General features: G+C 42.0%; 1 protein-coding gene across 3 annotated transcripts in view; it reads right to left on the bottom strand.

Annotated features, from left to right (window-relative positions):
* The window catches only part of TBCD (tubulin folding cofactor D), a 117,541-nt gene that overhangs the window by 95,560 nt on the left and 240 nt on the right, over positions 1–21,741 (bottom strand). For all 3 annotated transcript variants that reach the window (XM_041427305.1, XM_041427306.1, XM_041427304.1), the window contains exons 2-13: positions 21,461–21,654; positions 18,702–18,752; positions 18,405–18,502; positions 17,582–17,683; positions 16,426–16,572; positions 15,525–15,580; positions 13,274–13,406; positions 5,891–5,936; positions 3,209–3,341; positions 1,951–2,096; positions 972–1,032; positions 383–457 (exon numbers count right to left, since the gene is read on the bottom strand). In XM_041427305.1, coding sequence (XP_041283239.1) covers positions 383–457; positions 972–1,032; positions 1,951–2,096; positions 3,209–3,341; positions 5,891–5,936; positions 13,274–13,406; positions 15,525–15,580; positions 16,426–16,572; positions 17,582–17,683; positions 18,405–18,502; positions 18,702–18,752; positions 21,461–21,638 — 1,226 coding nt within the window. In that variant the 5' untranslated portion in view covers positions 21,639–21,654. The remainder of the gene's footprint in view (positions 1–382; positions 458–971; positions 1,033–1,950; positions 2,097–3,208; positions 3,342–5,890; positions 5,937–13,273; positions 13,407–15,524; positions 15,581–16,425; positions 16,573–17,581; positions 17,684–18,404; positions 18,503–18,701; positions 18,753–21,460; positions 21,655–21,741) is intronic.

The following is a 21,741-nucleotide window of genomic DNA, read 5'->3' as shown; positions in this document are numbered from 1 at the left end:
AGACTGCTTCTCACCTCTGGTGCATCTCAGAACATCATTTCCAGATCTGCTGGGCTTCTGAGGATGGACACTAAACTCAAGACATGAGCTTGAGCACACCAGGAATCTCTAAATTAGCAAGTTAATGAGCAATTTTTAAATTGTTCCTAAGATTAACTTCACTCCCTGCACATTACCTTAGTATGGGGTCACGAGGATGGATCAGAAATAATTTCTTTATTGAATACCCTTAACCCATCTGTGCCTTCAAAGATTTTGAAATCTGAGAGAAGGACAGCAAGAAAATTTACAGATTTTTAGACCTTTCTTCCTAACTGTTGTCCCCCCATCCCACAAGCAGACATGTTTTAGATATGTGTAAATTGTGAAATAAGATTTTTACCTAAAACAGTCCAACAGGGACCCAATCACATCATCTGCTAATTCCTTTGGAAGTCTTCCAGTTATTCTACCAATTCTACAGAAGAGAAAAAGAAAGAAGCATATAATGGATCATTAGTACTACAGTTGACTGATAAATTATAAGAAAAAAACTAGTTACTGGAATCCTCCTGACTTCAAGATGCCACCCCACTGCCCTAAGACTGAAACCCTTAAACAACAATCTCAAACTTTAAAAAAAACTACACAACCTCCCACAGAAATGCATTTTAAAAAACAAAGAGGAAAAAAGAAATGTTTCTTTACACCCACCAAATCTTGTCTTACCCAGAATATCCATTTCCAAACCCACCTGAAATTCCCTAAAAACTGACCTGAGTTTTCATCAGCAAAAGAGACAAATGTGTCTGTGCACCCACCCACCCCAGGCTGTGCCAAAGCCATCTGCAGTAACAGCAAACATTGGTAATACACCCAAATTATCAATCGTGGATTATACCACATTTCTATATTTACAGCTCAGCTGTAAACAAGCCAGAAATATATTTTTCCATGTTATGTCAGGTTTACAGTCAGCATCACAAACCTACCCTTTGGCTGCAGACCACCTGACGATGGTGTCTTTGTCTTTCAGGCCAACCAGCAATTGTTCTGCAAATAATTGTATTAAAAAAAACCAGATTATTCTTTTTTAACAACAGAAAAAAAATACTTAAGATGTTCAAACTTCATTTGCCTCTTTGTATAAAAATCTTTGTATCTAGATTTATTTTATTTGTCACACAAGTATGACTTGAAATTAAAAACCAAGAAATATGTCAAAATTTTTATGGAAAGAGATTGAAATTTTAAGTGCTATAAAAGATTAAAAATGGAGGGCATGGTGCCTTTTGCAGAGGTTCATTAGATTATTCAGTTATAAAAGTCTTCTGATGCAATTTTTGCCTATTTATTTACAGACTATCCACCAGCCAGCTAGCAGAAGACATGCTGTAAAACTGCATATTAAGAAACAAATGCTGTTCCTTTGATACTACCACAGTCTAAAAATTAAACCATAGTTATTCAGCTTTCATGTGACATAGTTTTTTGTTGTATATTCAATTATAAATTTTAATTCACTTGTGAAAGGCTCAGGGCATCTCTTTTATATAACTGGATAAAATTGGTAAAACATATTTCACTATCTTTATACCTCCCTGGCCAACTCCACAACAAATGCTCCACAAGTGCCTGACTGAGATGCTGAAATCCAAACAATTTGACCAAATACCATCTATTTTAATCAGCTGCACAGACTGAAGTTTTAGAGTCTTTCCAGCTGCTCACACTAGCACAGATACCCACGTTACTTTTTTAGCCCCAAGCAGATCTTTTTCCAACATATGTTTAATTTGCAGCATGTGGAAAATGGATTTGTAGAGAATTTTTAAAGTTTAATAGAAGGTTATATAGTATGTATTTATATGTAAGTTTTGTATTTGTACATGAATTTCAAATTTAAATTTAAAAGAAAAGGGCTCAATCCAACAGCAGCACTGCAACGATTTCTCTCCAGCTTTAACACACCTACAACATTTTCAATCTCTGCTGGAATGTCATATTCCTCATCATCATCATCAGCTTCAGGAGCAGGAACTTCTCTCTTCTGGCTCTGCACAGCAGCACCCTGAGCCTGCAGGTTGGCAGCCAGGGACCGACAGCCACGCTGGTACCTGCGGAGCAAACACAGCCCCAGTGATTTCTGATTTAAGCCCAGCTGCAGCAGGGACACAAAGTCTGTCTGCCACCTTCCCACACTCCCAGGGCACAGCTCTCCAGGTATTGAGTGGCTGCTGTAAAGGGAGAAATATCCCATTCTCCTGGCTCCTGACCCAGTTGTCTGTTTTCCAAGGTGAGAAGAGCCAGACTATTCAAATAGTTCCTTTTCATTATCCCTCCTTTCCTGTTTCACTATAACCTATTTTCCACTGCTAACAACAAAGAGACACAAAATTCCCATGCCCAAAAAGTCTCTCCAAAAACTAAAAAAAATTTAAAAATTAATAAAATCATCTTATTAAAAATTGCTTTTTAAATCTCAAAGCCAGCTTAGTACTTTCTGACCAAGCTGTACTCGAATATTTAGCCCGTGGTGTAGATGCACTCTTACAAAAGATAGACTTTACATGCTAAACCAACTTTTGCCATGGGGCAAGCTACATTCTCCACCTAAAAAGAATTTTCTATGCCTAAGGATGTTCTCAAAAGCCAGTAAAATAAATACAATAAAAATAGTCACCAAGGGAGCCTGCAATTTTAAAATATCAGTGCGAGAAATCTAAAAAAGAGTTTGCCCTCTGGCAGTAGGTAAAACCAGACACCAAAACCTGACTAATATGCAAAACCAAAGCAGGATTGCAAACCACTTTTCCCCTGTGAACTTTCTATCGAATCAGGGTAGGACCAGGTAATGGAAAAAGTTATGTTCACTCTTACAAAATTGTACTAAATCAGCTTCAGGAACAAAGGTCTTCCCATATTTAGTGAGTTATGCATTATATAGGAACAGGCTTCTGCTTGTGCAACGTGCAAAGTCAGACCTGGCTTGTCCCAGCACTCACTTATGTACCAAAATTGAAAAAAATACAGGAAACTAAATACAGTGGAAGAATCCTCCTTTTTCCAAATAATGCAAATGGAGAATATGTTCATTCCCACAGGGATTTCTTTTTCTTTAAGGAAAGGTTAGGAGGGGCAGAAGGCAAATGTATGGATTTCTGTATTTGTAGTGGGTTTTATGCTTTTGGATTTTCCTTTTTTTTGAACTTCTCAGCTTTAAACTGACCTCCACTTTGCTACCTTTGGTTTCACAAATGTCAGCCCCAGCCTCTGGACCAGTTTCATGCCCAGCTTGCGCAGAACCATCTGATTGCTTTCTGACAGCTTGCAGCTATCAAGACACTCCAGAACAGTAGCAGCTGTAAAAGCAAACAAACACACCAGAAAAACTGCTTTTAGAAACACTTTGGTATGAACACTTGAAAGTTTGGAGTGTTTTTTAGGAGATTTATATTTTTAAAGGCACTACTGAAGTACAAATGCCTGGTTACCTACATTCTCTGAGTGTTTATGCCTCTGATTCTCACTGGAAGCAACATAACCAAATGTCTTTCAGGGTCTAAGAATTTTCAGTGATCTAACAGAATCAGAAGCTAGAAAATGTAATTCTTTTACTCAGAAAATTTTCTGGACACTGAAGAAGCTTTGCTTTTCCTCATTTAGTATTTTTAGGCAGCACCAAAACCTGACACTGAAATTTTTATGATGATGGATGTCCAGAAACATTAAAACATGAGAAACACTGTGGATGTGTAAACAATCAGCCACAAAACCTCTCATTTGGGCACATCAAAGCTAACAAAGTTATTTGTCCAACAAGTAAAAAAAACAGAGAGAAAGGAGAATCTTGGGTTAATGAGGATAAAGTTCCAGGATTCAAAATTTTCACAAGGAAGCAATGGCTGTTACAAATAAAAAAGCCCTTTTGCAGTTTCATTAGGGTGAAAAGAATTCTTCAGAAGTTGACCATTAGCTAATAGAGACTAATGACTCAGGCTCTGAAAGAGCCACTGGGCTTCCAAGAGCACTGCTCACATGGAACCACAGCAGCCAAACCTCCTTCCCCAGCCTCCTATCAGGGGTTTCAAAACACAAAGAGATCAAAGAAAATGCAATTATTTCAAAGTCTGAGACACTCTAAGACATGACTTACAAATCTGCTCAAGTCTTTAAAAAGAGTGGTGATGCATCTTGATGTACTGAAATTAAGAATGAAACGATCCATGCAGACAACAAGCCAGTGATGATGATTATTACTTCAATACCTTCCAGCAACCTGGATTTTTTGCAGTTATAAAAGCCCAAGAGACTGATAGTTTAGGAGGAAGAGGCTGCAGAAACATCATCATTCATAGACAGAAAATAAATTAAGAATATATAAATGAAGGCCTCTTCCAAGTCCTGCCAACTCTTGAATCACTAAAATATCTACAGACCCATGTAAATTACTCCAGGGCTAGTGTTTGTTTTTAATTCAACTTCTATGTCACAAGTGACTTCAAACAGGATCTTGCTTTGACATTTGCCTATTTTTTTTCTATTTCATCCTCAGATCTGTTATAATTAAAAATCTTAGATATTTTTTGTCTCTCATATTTTCTTATCCTGAACAGCTGCTTCTCAGCTGTGAGCATTCTAGCTTTTCTAGGGTAAATTCACTCATTGATATGCCCCTGATTTTCCTCTTATTACCAGACTCATAACTACTCACTGCTCTTTCTATGCCATGAGCCAAAGATTCTGATTTTACCAGCAAGGTAAATGCTGTGAGCTCAGTATGCTCCTTCCATACTGCGTTGTACAGTGGTATTTTCTAAATTCTGTCCTTTTCTGTTGCACTGTCATTTTCCCAGCCTGTTTATTTTTCTGCCTCTCTGGCAGCTTCCCCAGTGGATTCTGCTGTTCCTGTGCAATGGCATTCCCAGGATTTGCACGGGTGTCATTCCACGCTGTTTGTCTTCGCTATCTTATCTCCATCATTACCCATCTCTCAGGCATTTTCTGAGGAAGTGTCTGCATCTCAGCCCTAGGACCTGGGAGAATGAGACTTTCCAGCACCAAAATTAAAAAGCTTCTTCTCAGGGCCAAAATAATTTCATGAGTGAAATCACAAACACTCTAAAAAGTGAGTCTACATCCCTGCTTGGTTCCTGTGAATGGCATAAGGCCCATTTTTGGTACTTGGATAAGCTCCACAAAAGTGACCAGGCCTTTTGTAGTGTTTTGGAACTAGCCATCACCTTTCCCTGCCTCCCTTTATTGCTATCAATGAGGCCCAAGATCACTGCAGTCAGTTCTGATCCTATTTCAAGATTCACCCCAAGACAAACATAATTCCAAAATGCAGTTACACTGTTCAGAAACCTCCATACTCTCTTTTTCCCTTTTTGGCTTCCTGTCTATCCCTAATTGCACCCAGTATAACCTCTTTTCACCTCTTTTCACTAAAAAACTTCTCTTATTCCAGAATTATCCCAGCATGACTCCAGCTGTGTCCTGTACACAGCTGGTTCTTAAAACTTGGGTTTTCTGAAATCCTGTGCTTATATTAGAACTTGTAGAGTCTCTGCAAAACTTCCAGCAGTAATATGTACAAAGCCAGTTTATGCTCAACTGAATTTCAAACAAATATTTTCCACATCTAACAGTTTCTGTGTTCAGCTCCTGTATTACAGCAATGGCCAGTGTGATCACCTGCCAAACCCTCTGATGTGCTGTTCCAACACAACATTCCCTGGTGCCACCTGCTCCTTCCTCACAGTCATTTCTGCTTTTGCTGCCCTCATTTTCCCTGCTTTATCACTGTGGATTTTACTCCTTACTGTACCACTTGTCACCAGGTTAATCTTCCTTTCCCTTTTCTACTGCAATGGTTTGAAAAACTGAACCCAGGCTGTTACAAACTTACCATATGGTAAACAGTCTTCTCTCTTGCCATGTTTAAACAGCTGTGCCTACAATTAAAATAGGGAACACAGACATGAGAATACAGAGATTCTGTAACACAATATATCAAACATTTAGCTCTAAAATATTTTTAATGTTTTCACAATAATGTGGAGTGTTTGCTGATTTAAATGGCGTAAAAGGAAGAGCCTCAGTGTGCAGCTCTTCTTGGCAGCTGCTCAGGGGACTGAGGTAGCCAAAAAACACACAAGAGAAAATGGGGAAAAAAAGCAGAATAAAAAATGAGAAAAGAAACAGACCACCAGTTTTGGGCTAGCTCAGGTCCCTGAGCCATCAGGCTCAGTGCTGGGTCACAGGAGCTCAGCGTGGTGCAACCACAGCTTGTGAGAGACTAAACCACCTACAGAGTCCTGCAAATACACCTCCAGCAGGCCAGCTGCAGTTCCTGTGCCCAGGGAACTTTATCTGCAGCTAAATATCCCAGCGAGATGAAACCCCAGCACTGCAGCCAGCCAGGACTGTTAGCACCTGACAGAACACGTTACACATGAAGAGCTTCCTCAGCTCCCCATACAGCAAAACCCTGGCCAGGCACTTGTTTGTCCTTGCTCTGGCACTCACCAGAAGCAAAATCATCCTCAATAAATATGCCTGGGAGCGAAACAAGAACAGACTTCCCCTAAAAAGAGGTACTTTCTCACACATACCAAACACACACACATGCCTCCCGCGCTGCAGGCGTGGCTGTGAGCAACACAGGCAAGAAAAACACCCCGGGGCTGTGTAGCCAGCCCCTTTGGCTTGTTACTGAATTGCATTTCAGGATCCCAAATCAGCTCTGCTGATTAGCTCCACTACGAGCTATAGATGGGAATTTCATGTTATGTATCAAAGTATTTGAGATGTTAACACAGGCAAGCAGGAGGGCTCCTTAAAAATGACTTTCACAAATCAGCAATGCAGTAGAATGACTTCAGGCCCAGCCGACAGAAATAAATATCACTTCAAATGTATAAATTGGCACAGCTTTTAGCAATATATGAAGTCAGTGTTAAAAACAATACAAAAATTTCTCACTGACATACAACAAAACTGTGCTTGTACTAAAAAAGCCTAAAATATATGTCAGAGAACCTGCAAATCTTTGGTCTAGAGCTCCTAAAACTTTTATTTGTTGAAACATGCAGAAACTCATTTCGTCATTGTGTTCCTGTGTTCTGCTTTAAAAACCCATCACTGGTTTCTCCACACACTTTACTGTGGATGCTGGAGACAGGGCAGCACCCCTGCATCCTCACAATCCCTTCCCTGCATCCTCACAACTCCTTCTCTCCATCCTCACAATTCCTTCCCTCCATCCTCACAATCCCTTCCCTGCATCCTCACAATTCCTTCTCTCCATCCTCACAATTCCTTCCCTTCACTCTCACAACTCCTTCCTTGAATTCTCACAATTCCTTCTCTCCATCCTCACAATTCCTTCTCTCCATCCTCACAATTCCTCCTCTCCATCCTCACAATTCCTTTTCCTTTCTGCCTAACTTAACACAAACATTGTTTTTAAGGCACACACAGGCTTACTCCAAATTATTATTATTATTAATATTATTATTATTCAAGCATATTCAAGCACAGTGTAATTCCTCAAGCAGTGATAATGCAGAGGAAGATCTTTTGAACAGATCCTTGGGAATGCTCCTGGACAAACACCTCTGGGTGTGTGCTCTCAGCACACTGCTGGGGAGCTGGAACAGAGTCCTCAAAACAACCCATTTCCAGTCTGCAGTTCCCAAATTCTGGCATCTTTCTCCAAGCTTCTCCACATGTCCTCACAGCCCTGAGTCCAAGTCTGAATGAAGCCCTGACTCCTCAGGAACAGCACAAGTGGAAGGTGCCACCTCTGAGAGAGATGGAAGGAATCAACCAACACACAAGCAGGAAATGAGAAAAATTCAAATATTGCACAGTATTCTTTTAAATGCTTTTCCTCACACACCTATGAATCAGTTTAGAACAGCAACCCTGGCAAATTCCATTTCATAATAATTTCTATTATTTTCTGAACAAAAAAGTGAAACAGACATTGTCTCCCTACAGAAGTTTCACTAAAACTTAAATAACAACTGTTTTCAACACAGAACATCTACTCCTACCATGGGGATTTATAACATACATTTTGTAATAAAATCATTGTGCCAACAGCTATAAACCCACTGAGATGTGCATTAAGGGGTTTTATTTTATTGATACGAGTTTTTAGGAGAAGTAAAAATTGCCTAAAGGACATCATAGCTAATTAATCAATAATTATTAAATTGAATTAATAACTAAACTTTTTAAAGGGCCATAATATTTACATAACTTTTGATCAATAAAATATGTTACCCAATGGTTTAGGAATAAAACCAGCTGAAAATGCCAATTGTCTGAATGGGAAGAAAGTTCTTTCTGCACCCATTGAGGTGCACTGGGGGTCAGATACAACCTTGGAGCAGGTTCCTGGAGTTTCTACAACTGATACATCAGGTATTTCTCTGTGTCAGAGAAGTTTAACAGCTGTTTCAAAAATAAATCTTACAGAAGTAAATAGGTAACAGCCTAACTGTGGAGAACTATTCTTCAGATATTCAACACAGCAGGAAATTCAGTGGCTAGGGTTTTTTTCTGTGTGTAGAGGAGAAGAGAAGTGTTCATTATTTATTTATGAATCAAAGCATGCAAAAGCATCCCCAAGTCCAAATCTCTAAAACTTCTAAGTGTAATAGATACATTTTTCCCAAAGGAAATAAAAGAGCACTTTAACCAATGCTGGCTTTTGAGAAAGCAGAAAAAATATTTTCTTCCAGCACATGCTACAGTCAGGCATGCACAGCAAAGTTACTCCTCCAGAAAAATTCTGTAAAAAGGGATCATATTAAAAAAGAAATGTTCATGATGCATAAATGAAAATCATGAGAAAAGAAAAAAACCAGCAAAAAGAGCAAATCAGCATTACAGCACCCGGCTTAAACTTCCTGCCTGGAAGGAAGAAAAATATCCAAGGCACACCATTTCCAAAAATCTGACCCAAACACAGCAATGAATAAGCTTGGTTTGCCAGCTGCACAGGCATGCTGGTGTCAGCAGGGCTGAGCACGAGGAGCCTGCCTGTGGGAGCACCCCGGAGTCGCAGCCGCGCCACGGGCTCCTCACTAACCGGGACAGAGCACACAGCAACCCACCCAACCTGCTCAACTCTCGAAAAGTATGTGACTCCCTTCTCTTAGAAATAATTAAGCCACCTACAAATTAGAGAAAATCAGTGGTGTGCAAGCAATGACGACTGTCGAGTCTGGTTCTGCTTTAGAAACAGCGCAGGGCAAGGCAAACAAAGCCCAGTTTCTTAATAATCCCAGCAGAGACACCACACCTGCCAATTGTCTGCATAACCCACTTTGGGCTCGACCTGCAGGAGATCTATCAGTCGGGATCATCTCCAGGACTTGTTCCCCAAGCTACACAAATCACCACGAGGGGTGGCCTGGCTGGTGGGGAGCGAGTGGATCTTCCTGCCCAGCAGGAGACACAAGTCTGGATCTACCCTCTGCTTGTAACCAAGAGGAGCACTGGGAGGATAATTCCAGCCTCGCTGGGAAGAGCAGGAAATGATCCCTTGCACTGCTCTGGAGCACCCCCTGGTAGCCACACAACACCCCAGGAATGCCAGCAGCCATCCCTGCCTCCGGGCCAGGAGCAGGGAGGGAGAACATGCTGGCAGAACTGAAGTTCACTTGGAAGCAGGGAATATTTAATGCATTCTACGTGCAGCTGAAGGTAAAATGGGTTAGTTAAAGGCCTTGCTCTTACTGTGCCTCCACACAGGCAGCATTCCTGCTGTGGGCTGCACGTGTTTGGGTGTTGAGCATCAACATGACACCAACACTGACAGACACCAACACAGTGATGGCAGCTTTCATGTGATCCCAGTTATTTATCAGCTGAACATCTGAAATGTTTACACTGACACATGGAGAGCTGGCAGAGTATGTCCTTTCCATCTTGAGATTACCAAAACCCACGGATTTTAAATACTCAGAAAGTAAAAAACATTCAGCAGCTTGAGATAGCACTACGTTCTAAGAAGAAAAAGCAACAGCTTTATGGTAACAGAACTTCTGAACCTGGAATGAACCACAAAAGTTCTGGTGAGAAGAGAAAAACCCAGCAGTATCAGACAAGGCCACGTCAGAAGAAATACTCAGTGACAGTCAGGAGAGAAATGGCATGAGTAGAAAGGAGTCAGTGCCCTTGGTACCTGCAGACATAAGAACATTTGTACCTCTCACCAACACTGCTTTTTCTACACTTTTATCACCAAACCACTAAGCAACAACCCCTTTTTTTAAAAAATAATGCCAATAGACAATCCTAATACAGCCAATTCTCTGAGAATGCCAAAAATACAGAGACTTGGGAAACATTCTATTTGGAAATATTCTATTTTTGTGCCTCTGGGTCTGAAAGAATGGAGTTAGAGAGTTCTTTCTTCCCTGGAGCCAAATTTACATAAGCATGTAGCTATTGCTAAATAACCTTTGCATTAGAGACAGCTCAGGGAAATGCCTCCTTCTTAAGACTCTCGAGTTTCATCAGATCACTGTGTAGGGCGTTTTATTTTTTTTAATTATTACTCACACTTGTATACTGAATCACTTATAAAACAAATAAGGTTTAATAAGTTTCAATGCCCAAGGCTACCTCAACGTGATGACATCTCTGTCACGCAAGAACTGGGAGTGCTGCGCCCTGCAGCGATAACTAAAAAGCTGTTTGATATAATGGCAGGTTTAAAAGCAAACCTCCAGACCAAGAGAATTTAAAATGCAGATTCTTGAAACAGGTTAGAAGTTTCCTTCAAGTAAACAAATGTTATAAAAAAGTAGCAATTGCTTAACAATCCAACATTTTCAGTCCTTCAAATGGACAGGGGCACGGAATCGAATTAAATGCCACAGAGCAACAGAGGTTTCAGCAAAGGAGGGCAGCTTGAAACGGTGAATCTGAAATAGAGTCAGCAGAGCTGCCTGCTGCTGTGCCCCCCGCTGGGAAATGGTGAGCTCCTGAGGACAGGTGGAAGGGAGCAGAGCCACAGCCCCAGCGCAATTACAATCCGCAAGGCGGGGAGCGTGTTCCGACAGGAGCCGCGGAACGGCCGGACTCGTTCTGCACAGCACGCTGAGCGAGATGAAACAGCAGCACACACCTGATCAGCCAGGCTCACGGCCACGAAGAGGCAGATCAAAGCCAGCCACGGCCAGCTACTCGCTGCGTCCCTGCCTTGCAGTTTCACTTCATTGAAATGCAGGAGTTTCGTGTCTTTTCTGAGCAATTCTTCCACGCCGGCCTCGCTCGGAGCCGCTCAGTGAATGCAGAGCGTAAGTGGCACAAAATCCTAACCCCACCACAGCCCACCCTGTTCAGGGCAGCCTCACTCTGCTGTGACGTGGAGAGACTTTTTATCCCCACTCTGGTGGGTTACATCATTCCCAAAACCTGCACAATCCCAAACCCCACCTGGCTGTACTGACCAGAAACCGAGAAATTATCTTTTTTCTCCTGCTTGTTCAAAGGTGGCCAAGCAGCTGCAGTTTGACTCTTAAAGTAACAAAGTGCTGGAGGAATCCAAGGGCAAAGAATGCTGAACCTTGTTGCCACAACTTTTAGCTGCTCCTCATGAGGATGTGCTCTGCTTTACACATTTAGTGATTACTTGTTGTGTCAAAATATATTGTATTTATTTATAGAATAAATAGATTATATACTGCATGAAGTTAGAATTGAACTTATTTTGAACATTTCTTTTCAGCTGATATGTTTGACGACATAGTGTTGCTCCAAGTCTGAAACAAAATTCTTAATATTAAAATACTTGGAATATATGTAATTATATATAAATATGATATTTATAACATCTAACTCATGAAATAAATATTTCCTTCCCTCTTTGAGAGAGAAATGAGACATGCATACACATACCACTCTGAAAACCTTTACTCCCTAATGATACAACTCAGTGTAGTCAGTGAAAGAAGAAATTGAAGACTAAATGCAAGAAAAGGCTTTACAAATCTGCCCATACCTACCAACTGGAACATGAATTATGAGCTCTGGAGAGGGGAAAAAAAAAAAATCCCAGAAAAGCAAAGCAGCAGGCTCTGCTCCCAGGTCTATTGTATCACATTCTGGTTTCGATTCTACTTGTTGAGTATTCACCTGTTTCGCTTAGTGCGCACTAATGAACAGGTGGATGGAGCCAAAGCCAAACTCAAAGGAATTATGACAGAACACTAATGCATTATACATCCTGCAGGTCTCATCATGCCCCGGGAATGGCAAACAGGCAGTCTCCCTTTCCAGATCTGACAATGAAATGATGAAACATCATTCTGGCTTTTGAAACGCTGCAATGCACACAAAGAACGCTTCCTCCTGCTTAAGCAGCAGGTCCTCAGTTATTCTAAATATAGATCATTTCTGCTCCCTTCTGATTTGGAAGAGCTCAAGAGGAAAAGAAAACAACAAAAAAAATAACCTACACACTTGCTCCAGACCTTTGCTTTGATGTTCAGTACCACACTGCACACAAGTCCTTTTAGTGATTGGTTAAGAAGAGTAGCAAATTTATGCAAATTATCAAAACTTGTACAAACACCAGCAAATCCTCAAACCTGTGCAACTGCAAAGACTGCACAAGGGCTCGTGATCTGTCTTCACCTGCACTGCCTTGGTCAAGAACCAAACCAAGGAACAACAATCCTTCCCTCCACACAAACCCATTCTGCCCCAGTACATTCGGCCATCAAAACCGGCACAGGCACCAGAAGTGTTACCCCAGGATTTCAAAACACATCCCATCACTTTTAAGGGTGTAAAACTACAACAAAGCTTTTATAAATAGCCCTTCTTAGGATGTACAAGAGGAGCAGTGCCCTGGAACAGCAGTTCAGGTACTGCAGATGTTTTCCCCATGCATAGTATGTTAATTTTAAAACCCAAACTAAGAATTCAGCTCTTTTGAGTCACATGCCATTGTCAATTCACAAGGAAAGGGCACTTAAACAAAAAGTTCATTCAGATTAGCAAACAAACTCAAACTTACTGAAATGACTGCTACTTTGAGAGTTATTTATGAGCATCCATACTGGCAATTTCACTTTCATTTAGGGATGACAAAAAAAGAAAATATACATGCATGGGCAGTTATATTGTCTAAACTGCTGTGGAGAAAATTCTGCTTTTCATTGCCAGGAACCCCTCTGTGCATTTGCTGCCAAGGGCCTCCTGTAGCAGTATAGGATGGCCATAAACCAAACTGTCTATCTTTTAAGGGAAAACCAGTATTTACCAGGGCCTGGAGCATGCCATTCACAATGACAGTGCCCTCCATGGTCTGGGAGGAGGATTTGGATAACATGGAGAGCACCCAGTCCAGGAAATCTGCCATCCTGCTTTGCTTGACATCAGGGCGGACAATAAACCTGTCACGGAAAGAAAAAGAAAAACATTGCAGCCATTGACTTCATGACACCCAATGAAAAATGATTTTTCCTCCTATCTAAACTGGTTGTAGTTCCTGGAAATAATTCTTCAATGTGTCTTTCCCCAAATCACCGAGGGTGGGAACACTCCAAACCACCCTGTGTTTGGCCCAGCTGTTTCTGAGCAAGGCTCTGACCTGGAACTTTGTTTTCACTTCAAACCCAGCTAAAAAACTTGGGTTCTAGAAATTTCTTAATTATAAAGCAACAAAATTTTCAAAGCTTTTTAAAAATTATTTCTGTTAGAATCAGTGAAAAGCTGAACGAAATAGGAGGATTCTTCACCTCTCTCACCAAAACCAGCCATTGTGTAAATCTGAAAATCAGTGGTCCATTTTGCACTGTCTGTCAGCAGTCAGGCCCACAACAATCAAGCAGCAGGGCTACATTTGCAGATCCAGATATTTGAAAAAGTCAAGCACCTGTCATTTAACACACGAGATGGATGAAGAGATGTGTTTTTAGCCATCTTAGAAAAGGGAAAAGATGATTTTCATGGCTAAACTATCACAAACCTGCTCTCAGCCCCCTGAGCAGCCAAGCTGCAGTCAGGGCATCACTTTAGTGTCCTGGCTCCTATAAACCAGGTCCTGCTGCAGCAGCAATTCAGACTACTGTTCTCAACTCACCCAGTGGAAACAAGGCACATGGGGAAGCCCACCCAGCACAACTCACAGAATGCAAGAGGATGTGTCCCACAGCCAGGACCTGGATCCTTCCTACACCTACAGATAACTGGGGAACAGCCCCAAGAGCTGACTGAGGGAGTATTAAACGTAACAAATACAGAGAACAGCTCAGCAGTGAGCTGCTGGGATGGACTGGCTTCCCAACCAGTCCCTGTGGTGCTCAGCAGCAGAACAATGAGGACGTGGGGTGAGCTGCAGGAGGGTTGTTTTGGGTTGAAGGATGAAGCTGCCTTTGGCCCAAGGGCACACGTGAGAGAAGTGACCTGTGAAGTGGCTGAGCTGGTTCCTAGACCCTTCCTCAGCCTCAAGGAGTTTAAACCTTTCTTTCCCAAAGGAGTGCCCTAACCTCCAGACTAAGTCCAGGATAAGGATCAGCCTCATCTCCTCCTACTGCAACCACTCACTGAGCAGGCAGAAAGGAGAATTCATGAAATATGCTCCAGCTCCTTTGCCCTGAGAGAAACAGCTCACTTTGGAAAACAGGAAGTCTCAAATCCTGATGTTTCTAAACTTCACTTGAAATTCATCAACTCCTTGGAGCACAAAGCAGGCCCAGACTTTCTCTTGCTCTCCAGGGACTTTCCCAGAGCCTGCTGCAGTCAGACTCCTGTATCTTATCTCTGCATCTGTCCCAGGACCGTTGTGCTCTGCCCACCCCAGGAACAGGCCTGCTCCAGGAGATGGCACACAAACCTCGTGTCACAATGATTATGCTCAGAACTGGCTTTGGGGATGTGACAACAGGGAAAGCCCTTGGAGCCAGCCTTCTCATTTCTGGTGAAGTGTTTTAATCACCAGGCTGTTTTCATAATTAATTAAATAATTCTAAGTCCACTATACAGCACCATTACAGCTGGTACTAGAACCAGCTTAATGTATTCTGTTCCCACAGTTGTTCTGAACATACACTCCTAATTAAAATTAATCAGCGCCCTCTGCTGAGCACAGGCTGCAGTGCAGAGCTGGGGCCTGTACTGCTGTAAAAAGGGAAAAAACCCTTTTTAAAGGGCTCTTTTCACAACCTGAGCTGACTTCCACTAGAATATCCAGGAATGTGGACTGGAATAGATTCTGAAACAAGAGACGTGTATGTACTATCCCTGCTTATTATTTTGTAATTAATTTTTTAATCATTTTATTCTTTATTATTTTATTATTATTAATTTACTACGTTATAATGTATTATTTTGTAATTTATGTTCATGTGCAGAGGAAGCAGTATTCCCAACAAACACTGCTGCATCCAATTCAAGTAACAGCAATATCCCACAGAGAGCTGGCAATTTCCAGCCCTCCAAACTGCCATGTCAGATTAAGAAACAGCAGGAGGAATGGGAGCTTTCTGCCAAGATGCACAAAAGAGACTTACTTGGACACCAGCACAGCAGCTGCATCCCGAGCCTTGTCACTGACCACCAGGTAACACTAAAGGGAAAAGAAAACAGACTGTAAAGGAATTCATAACTGGAGATAAAAAACCAACTGTCTAACAGTTCTGTACATAACACACTACTGAATACTTACACGACAAATAGGATGATGATTCCACACATTAGGTCATTATTATGGTTACAAACTGAGCTTAAGATAGCAGAAAGTTTATTTTTCCATTTAACAAACTCTGTCTGAGGCACAGTATCCCTCTGTGTGCCTTTCAAAGCAGCTTTATCACTGAAGGCTCATTTGCTGAAGCCTCAACTCACAGACAGATTGGCCTACAAGCAGTGAGCCCCTTAGTGCTGCAAGTGCCAAAAGCCTGAGCTGCTGGGGTACCTGTGGGGAAGGGGAGGTGGTTCATTTTTATCTTAAAAGCATGACAAGTCAGCCACCTGGGCTGACACCCACTGGAACTTCATGTATTTGTTTAAAAATCTTCACACAGTCACAGCTTCCAAAGTTGCTCACTCTCATCAAATGCTGATTTTCTCTAGGATCCTCAGATTTGGCTTTCAGAGGAGCTCTCTGGCACTTCCATGTGTTGAAAGCCTCTAACATATTCAGAGGCAGTGGTTCACCTCAGATAAAACAGTTTATTACATCAGGGGAAACAAGTTCCAGTCTCACCTGACTCTAAAGCAGCAAACAACAGACTGAAGATCCAGAAGTACGAAAAAATTCTTTACAGATCAGACACAAAAACACAGGCTTAAATAATATGCAGAAAAGAATACCACTGAGGAATACCCAGAACATATTAACATGTACCACATACAGAATGACTGGGCCAAACATGCCCAGTGTGAAAGCACTGCAGGATGTGTTCTCCTCACCTTGGCCATGTCCAGGATGCGATCCATGGTGGGCTGCCGAGCCTGCCCTTCCAGGGAAACGAGGTTTCCATCAAAACGGGCCAGATCAAAAGGGATCAGGCAGATCATGGACAGCCACAACAAGAGCATGTAGCGAGTCTCCCAGGTCTGCAAAGGAACGGTAAAACAAAGGGCTTTTACCTCATTTTCTGCAATATGAACTGCCAAGAGCACAAAGTACCCCTGGCTCCAAGGAACTTTCAAAGATCAGAAGGGGAAATTCCCAACATGAGTGCCCTGAAACTCCAGAGGAGACAGAACTACAGGGGATCCCCAACAGCAAAACTGTAACAAAATTAATGGACCCTCACCCCCAGCCAGAAATCTAGGCAACCTTGTTTCCTTCCCAAAGGAAAACTACACCTTCCCATTTTCTTGTTTTTCCTTCCCTCAGCCTATCTGTGCCTCCACTCACAAATGTAACAGAATTCTGTTTTTCTCCTTAATTTCTTATGTCTTGCTATCTGTGCCTCCACTCACAAATGTAACAGAATTCTCCTTAATTTCTTATGTCTTGCGTTCATGGGTTTATTGCAACAACTTCTGAAGAAAGAAGGAAGTTTTTTCAAGATTTAAAGCTGTACACCTACAGCCAAAGTGTCAGAATTGATGTTTGTTAAAAAAAGCCTTACTTTAGAGCAGCAATACAATTGTCTTCAAACCCATGATTTTTGTTACTTATAATTGATAATGATGTCTCTTAAAATTCCAGCTCTCTGGAGTTCTTCTTTTTCCTTATCTAAAAATATAAGAATATAAACTACAGTATTCTGGAGTCAGACTGGAGTATTTTACTCCTTTTAGAGATTCAATACCTTTCACTGCCCTTCTTACTCTTACTACAACCAATGTGCTCCTTACATGAGTGCTTAAAGAGTCTATCTGTACCTCTACTGCCACTGCTTCTAAATCCTTGGAACAAATGCCATGAAAGAAAACCAAGGCCTCTCCTTGGGGAAGGTATTTCTGTGACAAGATGATGGTTTTCACACCTAATCCAGGTTGTAAACACCAGACAGGGTCTGTCAGTGCTTTATATACTTTTTCCCAATTTTTTTCCTTCAGCTTTTTCCACTGGAGACATAAAAGTTGCACAAAAAGTACAGCAAGTGCTCACCTCAGGGTCTCTTGGGTTCTGCTTTGCAAGCATATCCAAAACAGGCTGCAGGTCCCGGACCTCATGAGGGAACAGGGGCAGGAAACGTTTGTAGCCTCTCACCTAAAGCAGAAAGTTTCACAATTCAGAACCCATCCAGCACCAACACATCCTGAGGGGAAAGGAAAGACCCTTGGAGGAATGTCTTGATTAGGACCCTCATGTCATGAGGAGAGTAAGCATGCAATCAAAGTCTTAAAGACCTTGTGACATTGAACTTCGTGTTTTATTGTGATATATAACTTTGTGTTTTTACAAAGTTATTAAGAATTCATGACATGATAATTAACTTTAAAACAAGGGACATCTGGAGATTGTGCAGTCCAACCCTCCTGGTAAAGCAGGGTTACCCAGCAGGGTGCCCAGGACCACGGCCATGGGGTGTCCAGCACCCCAGGGATGGAGACCCCAGCACCTCTCTGAGCCACCTGTTCCAGGGCTCAGCCCTTACAGCCCAAAAATATTCTCTTGTGCTCAAATGTAAATTCCACCTCCATCTAACTGCTCATCACATTTTGCTTTTCAACGTTATAACTCATGTTTTATCACTCAGTACCTCCATGTCTGCATTTTCTTTTGCATTCAGATCTAGATTTTTACTAATCTGGATCATTAAATAACATAAGCTATCATGAAAATGGGAAGCAAGAGAACTAATCTTTCACAGTACAGTTTAAAATATTTAATTGCATGAAACACTTATTTTAATATTTTTGAAAATAACAAAAAACATTCATAACATACGAATTTCAGTTAAAGAACATTAAATTTAGGATTCTTTTACCTTTGTAATGATGTAGAGAAATTTGAAAGCCAGATGAACTAGTTGGGGAGGAGATCCACTGTCCCACACTATCTCCAACAAGGAATTCATCATCCCCTCTAGTGAAAGGAGAGAAAAGCCAGTGAGCCTACATGCAGGTCACAGAGTTTCTTGTACTTGTGATAGAACAGAGGGAGATAACAATTATAAAATTGAAGTACTATCAGCCACAGCAATCCTGTAATGCAAACCCAGATCTTCCAGAGTAACGGATTTTTAAGTATAGACATAAAAATTATTTAAGGATGACATTCCTACCTAAGTGACGATCCAAAAGGTGAGGCTGCTCCTGGTACTTGTCCATTATACCTGAAAATGAAAAGATATCTGTAATAAACTACTGCAAGGCTCTTCCAGAGCCTTAACTGTGAGATCCCTTCTGATTCTGAACAGTTTTAGCTTAAGAGTCCTGCATCCCTGAGCTGCCAGCACCTGTAAGCAAGGTCACAAAGTCAGAACAGCATCGAGTGGATGGAGCTCGGAGCAACCTGGGATGGTGGAAGGTGTCCCTGCTCATGGCAGGGAGGGTGCCATGAGATGATTCTAAGGTCTCTCCCAACACACAGCAGTCTCTAACTCCAAGTCACAGTACAAGCACAGCCACACTGCACTCATTTATTTACCTCCACTGAGCCATCAGCCCAGCCCCAGGAGCATCTCCAGTTTCCTTGGGCAAACCTCCCACCAGTAACACTTTGCAGTGAGGCTGCTCCTCACAATCCTCAGAGCTAGTTTCTTGTTTTGAAATAGAATACAGGGAATTATTCAGCAAAGAACAAAGAGTGCTTAACAAATTTTAACCTCAAGAAGCAAACTGCAGCTCTTACCACTGTGCTCCTCAAAACTGTTCACATCCCTTACTCTGTGTCTAGAGACACAGTCTCTTCCTTTTGGATACTGACTCAAGAAATGACAAATTGAAATTAAGTATTGGAAAAAAAAGAAAAGAAAAACTTTCCAGAGCTTTCAGACACAAAAGCTTTTCAGTTTAAACCCAGAATCAACAAAAAGCAGATACAGAAATGAAAGATGGATACCTAAGGAGATCATTGAGTGATCCAGTGTGGCACTGGAGACTGCCTGGCTCATTTTAGCTATTTGGTCAGAAAACAGCTTTTGAATTAGAAAACCAAAACCTCCTTAACCTCCCTTTTCTGTATTTGTTTCCCTCACAAACAGCTTTGCTCTCTGTCCTTTTTCTCTGCTTGACACATCAACACTGAAGACATGACAGTGCTGCAGCTGACCAGTGGATGACACTGCAGCACCACTTTCAGACACCAGACCATCCAACAGCACCGTGTGCAATTCCACTGGGACACCAGAACACCCCCCAGAGGGAAACTTCAGCTCCTAATCATCCCTGGCTTCCCACCTGAATTAATGCTGCATCCCAACAGCAGAACCAGTGAACACAAATTGCAACACCAACGCAACAGCTGTCCAGCAGAAGTGGAATTGAGGAGCAAAATCTTTTCCCAGGTCACAGCCTGGCAAAGATAAAATAAAACCCCAAATATAAAAGCTGAAGAGAATGAACATAAACCAGATGCTCTAAAAGTATTATTTCAAAAAATATCTTCCTATATTTTCCTACAAAATTGTAGTTGCAGATTAAACTGCTTCCCAAACTTCTGTTTCTAATGGTTAATCATAAAATGAGCATCATGAATGCTTTGGAAACTCTCATCAAAACCCTCTGGAACAGGTGATCACTGCATTCCCTGCTCCCAGATAAAAGCTATTCCCCATGTGTCAGTGTTCTAACCCACACACTGAGCCTCCTGGCAGGTTTGGGACATTTTGGCCCAGAAAGATCAATGAATCAATGACACCTGAGCACACAAAATATTATAACCCAATACTGAACCACAGCACCTTTTCTATGTCTGTTCAGCCTGTATTTACTGGGCAATGACACACAGGCAGAAAGCTCATAAATAGAATTTAAATGCAAAGAAACACTCCACGTGATGTGCCAGAGAGGCACAGCAAGGTGATTTTTCCAGCTATGGTTCTTCCTGTCCCACTGACATCTGACATTTGCTCTGTGATGCTGAACAACCTCAGCAATGAGAGATCCTTCTGTCTGAGCAGTTCCATGTCCATCATTTAGATGGAACAGTCAGTTCAGCCAACCACAGTAATGCTACTGAGAAACTTCTGCAGGGTCAGATCTCCAAATCTGGGGGTTTCTGCTTTATTGTTTGCCCACCTCATTTCTTATTGACAAAAACAAAGCTGCCGGGCCAATATTTTGACTGTGAGTTTTGCAATTTCTCCATCCTTCACAAAAATACTTGCAAAATGCCAGTCTGCTAAATTCAGTTTGCACATACACAAAGCACTGAATGAACTTTTGCAAATCACCTCATCAGAATATTGACCCAAGACACAGATGTGCCTTCAAAGAGGCTGGTCACCCTGGACACTGCCACATGCACCTCACTGTGGTCCTTCCACATTCAGCTGAGGCCCAGGGACAGCACAGCTCTGCTCAGGTGGCACAAGAGTCAAACCAAGTTACCTCCACTTGGAAAAAACAAACATGATCTGTATGGATCAAGGATGTATGGATTGAGTCACTCCTTACATTTCCCATGAAACGAAAAGGAAAATAGGAAATTGACACTTCAAAGCACAAAATGCGTGTGTTTCAGTGAGTAACAGAGCTGCCTTATTTGACAGACTACAAACTTTTAACTAAATTATGGCCTGAATTTGAACAGGAAACTGAAGGCCCAGAACAAGTCAGAATTCAGATTTCTGGAATCTAAGACCTAAGTTTTCATTTACAGCAATAAATACCAGGTAATAAAAGAGTATCTATATAGAAAACAAAATGAGCAAAACGCCACATCTGAACTACGCGTTGATAACGTTCCAGCACTATCACTGACCCAAAACCTAGCGGTTTGGTCCCTTTTTGGCAACCAGCAATAACAAAACGAATCATACACAATGAAATGTTAGTGTCATGCAGCAGCAGGACCGCTCCCTTTGTCTGCCGCGCTCACCTATGAAGCGTTCCACGGCCATCTCCCTTGTCACCAGCTCCCCGAAGGCTTCCCGCAGGTTGGCGATGAGCTCCGCGACCTCGCGGCTCTCGGTGAAGCTGTCCAGGATGTTCCTGTCGCTGATGGCACCCGGCTCCCGCTCCTCGCCCTCCTCCGGCTCCCGCCCCGCTCCGTCCATCGCGGCGGGCCCGGCGCTGGCAGTGACACAAGGACGGCTCAGGGCGCGGCAGGGCCGGCCCGCCGCCCCTCACACCCGCACCGCCCCTCACACCTGCCCGGCC

Source organism: Onychostruthus taczanowskii, unplaced genomic scaffold (genome assembly GCF_017590055.1).
Source record: "Onychostruthus taczanowskii isolate IOZ18803 unplaced genomic scaffold, ASM1759005v1 scaffold99, whole genome shotgun sequence".
In the NCBI taxonomy this organism is placed as follows: Eukaryota; Metazoa; Chordata; class Aves; order Passeriformes; family Passeridae; genus Onychostruthus; species Onychostruthus taczanowskii.
Note: the sequence above shows the minus strand (reverse complement) of the source record. Positions and strands in the feature narration are given on the sequence as shown.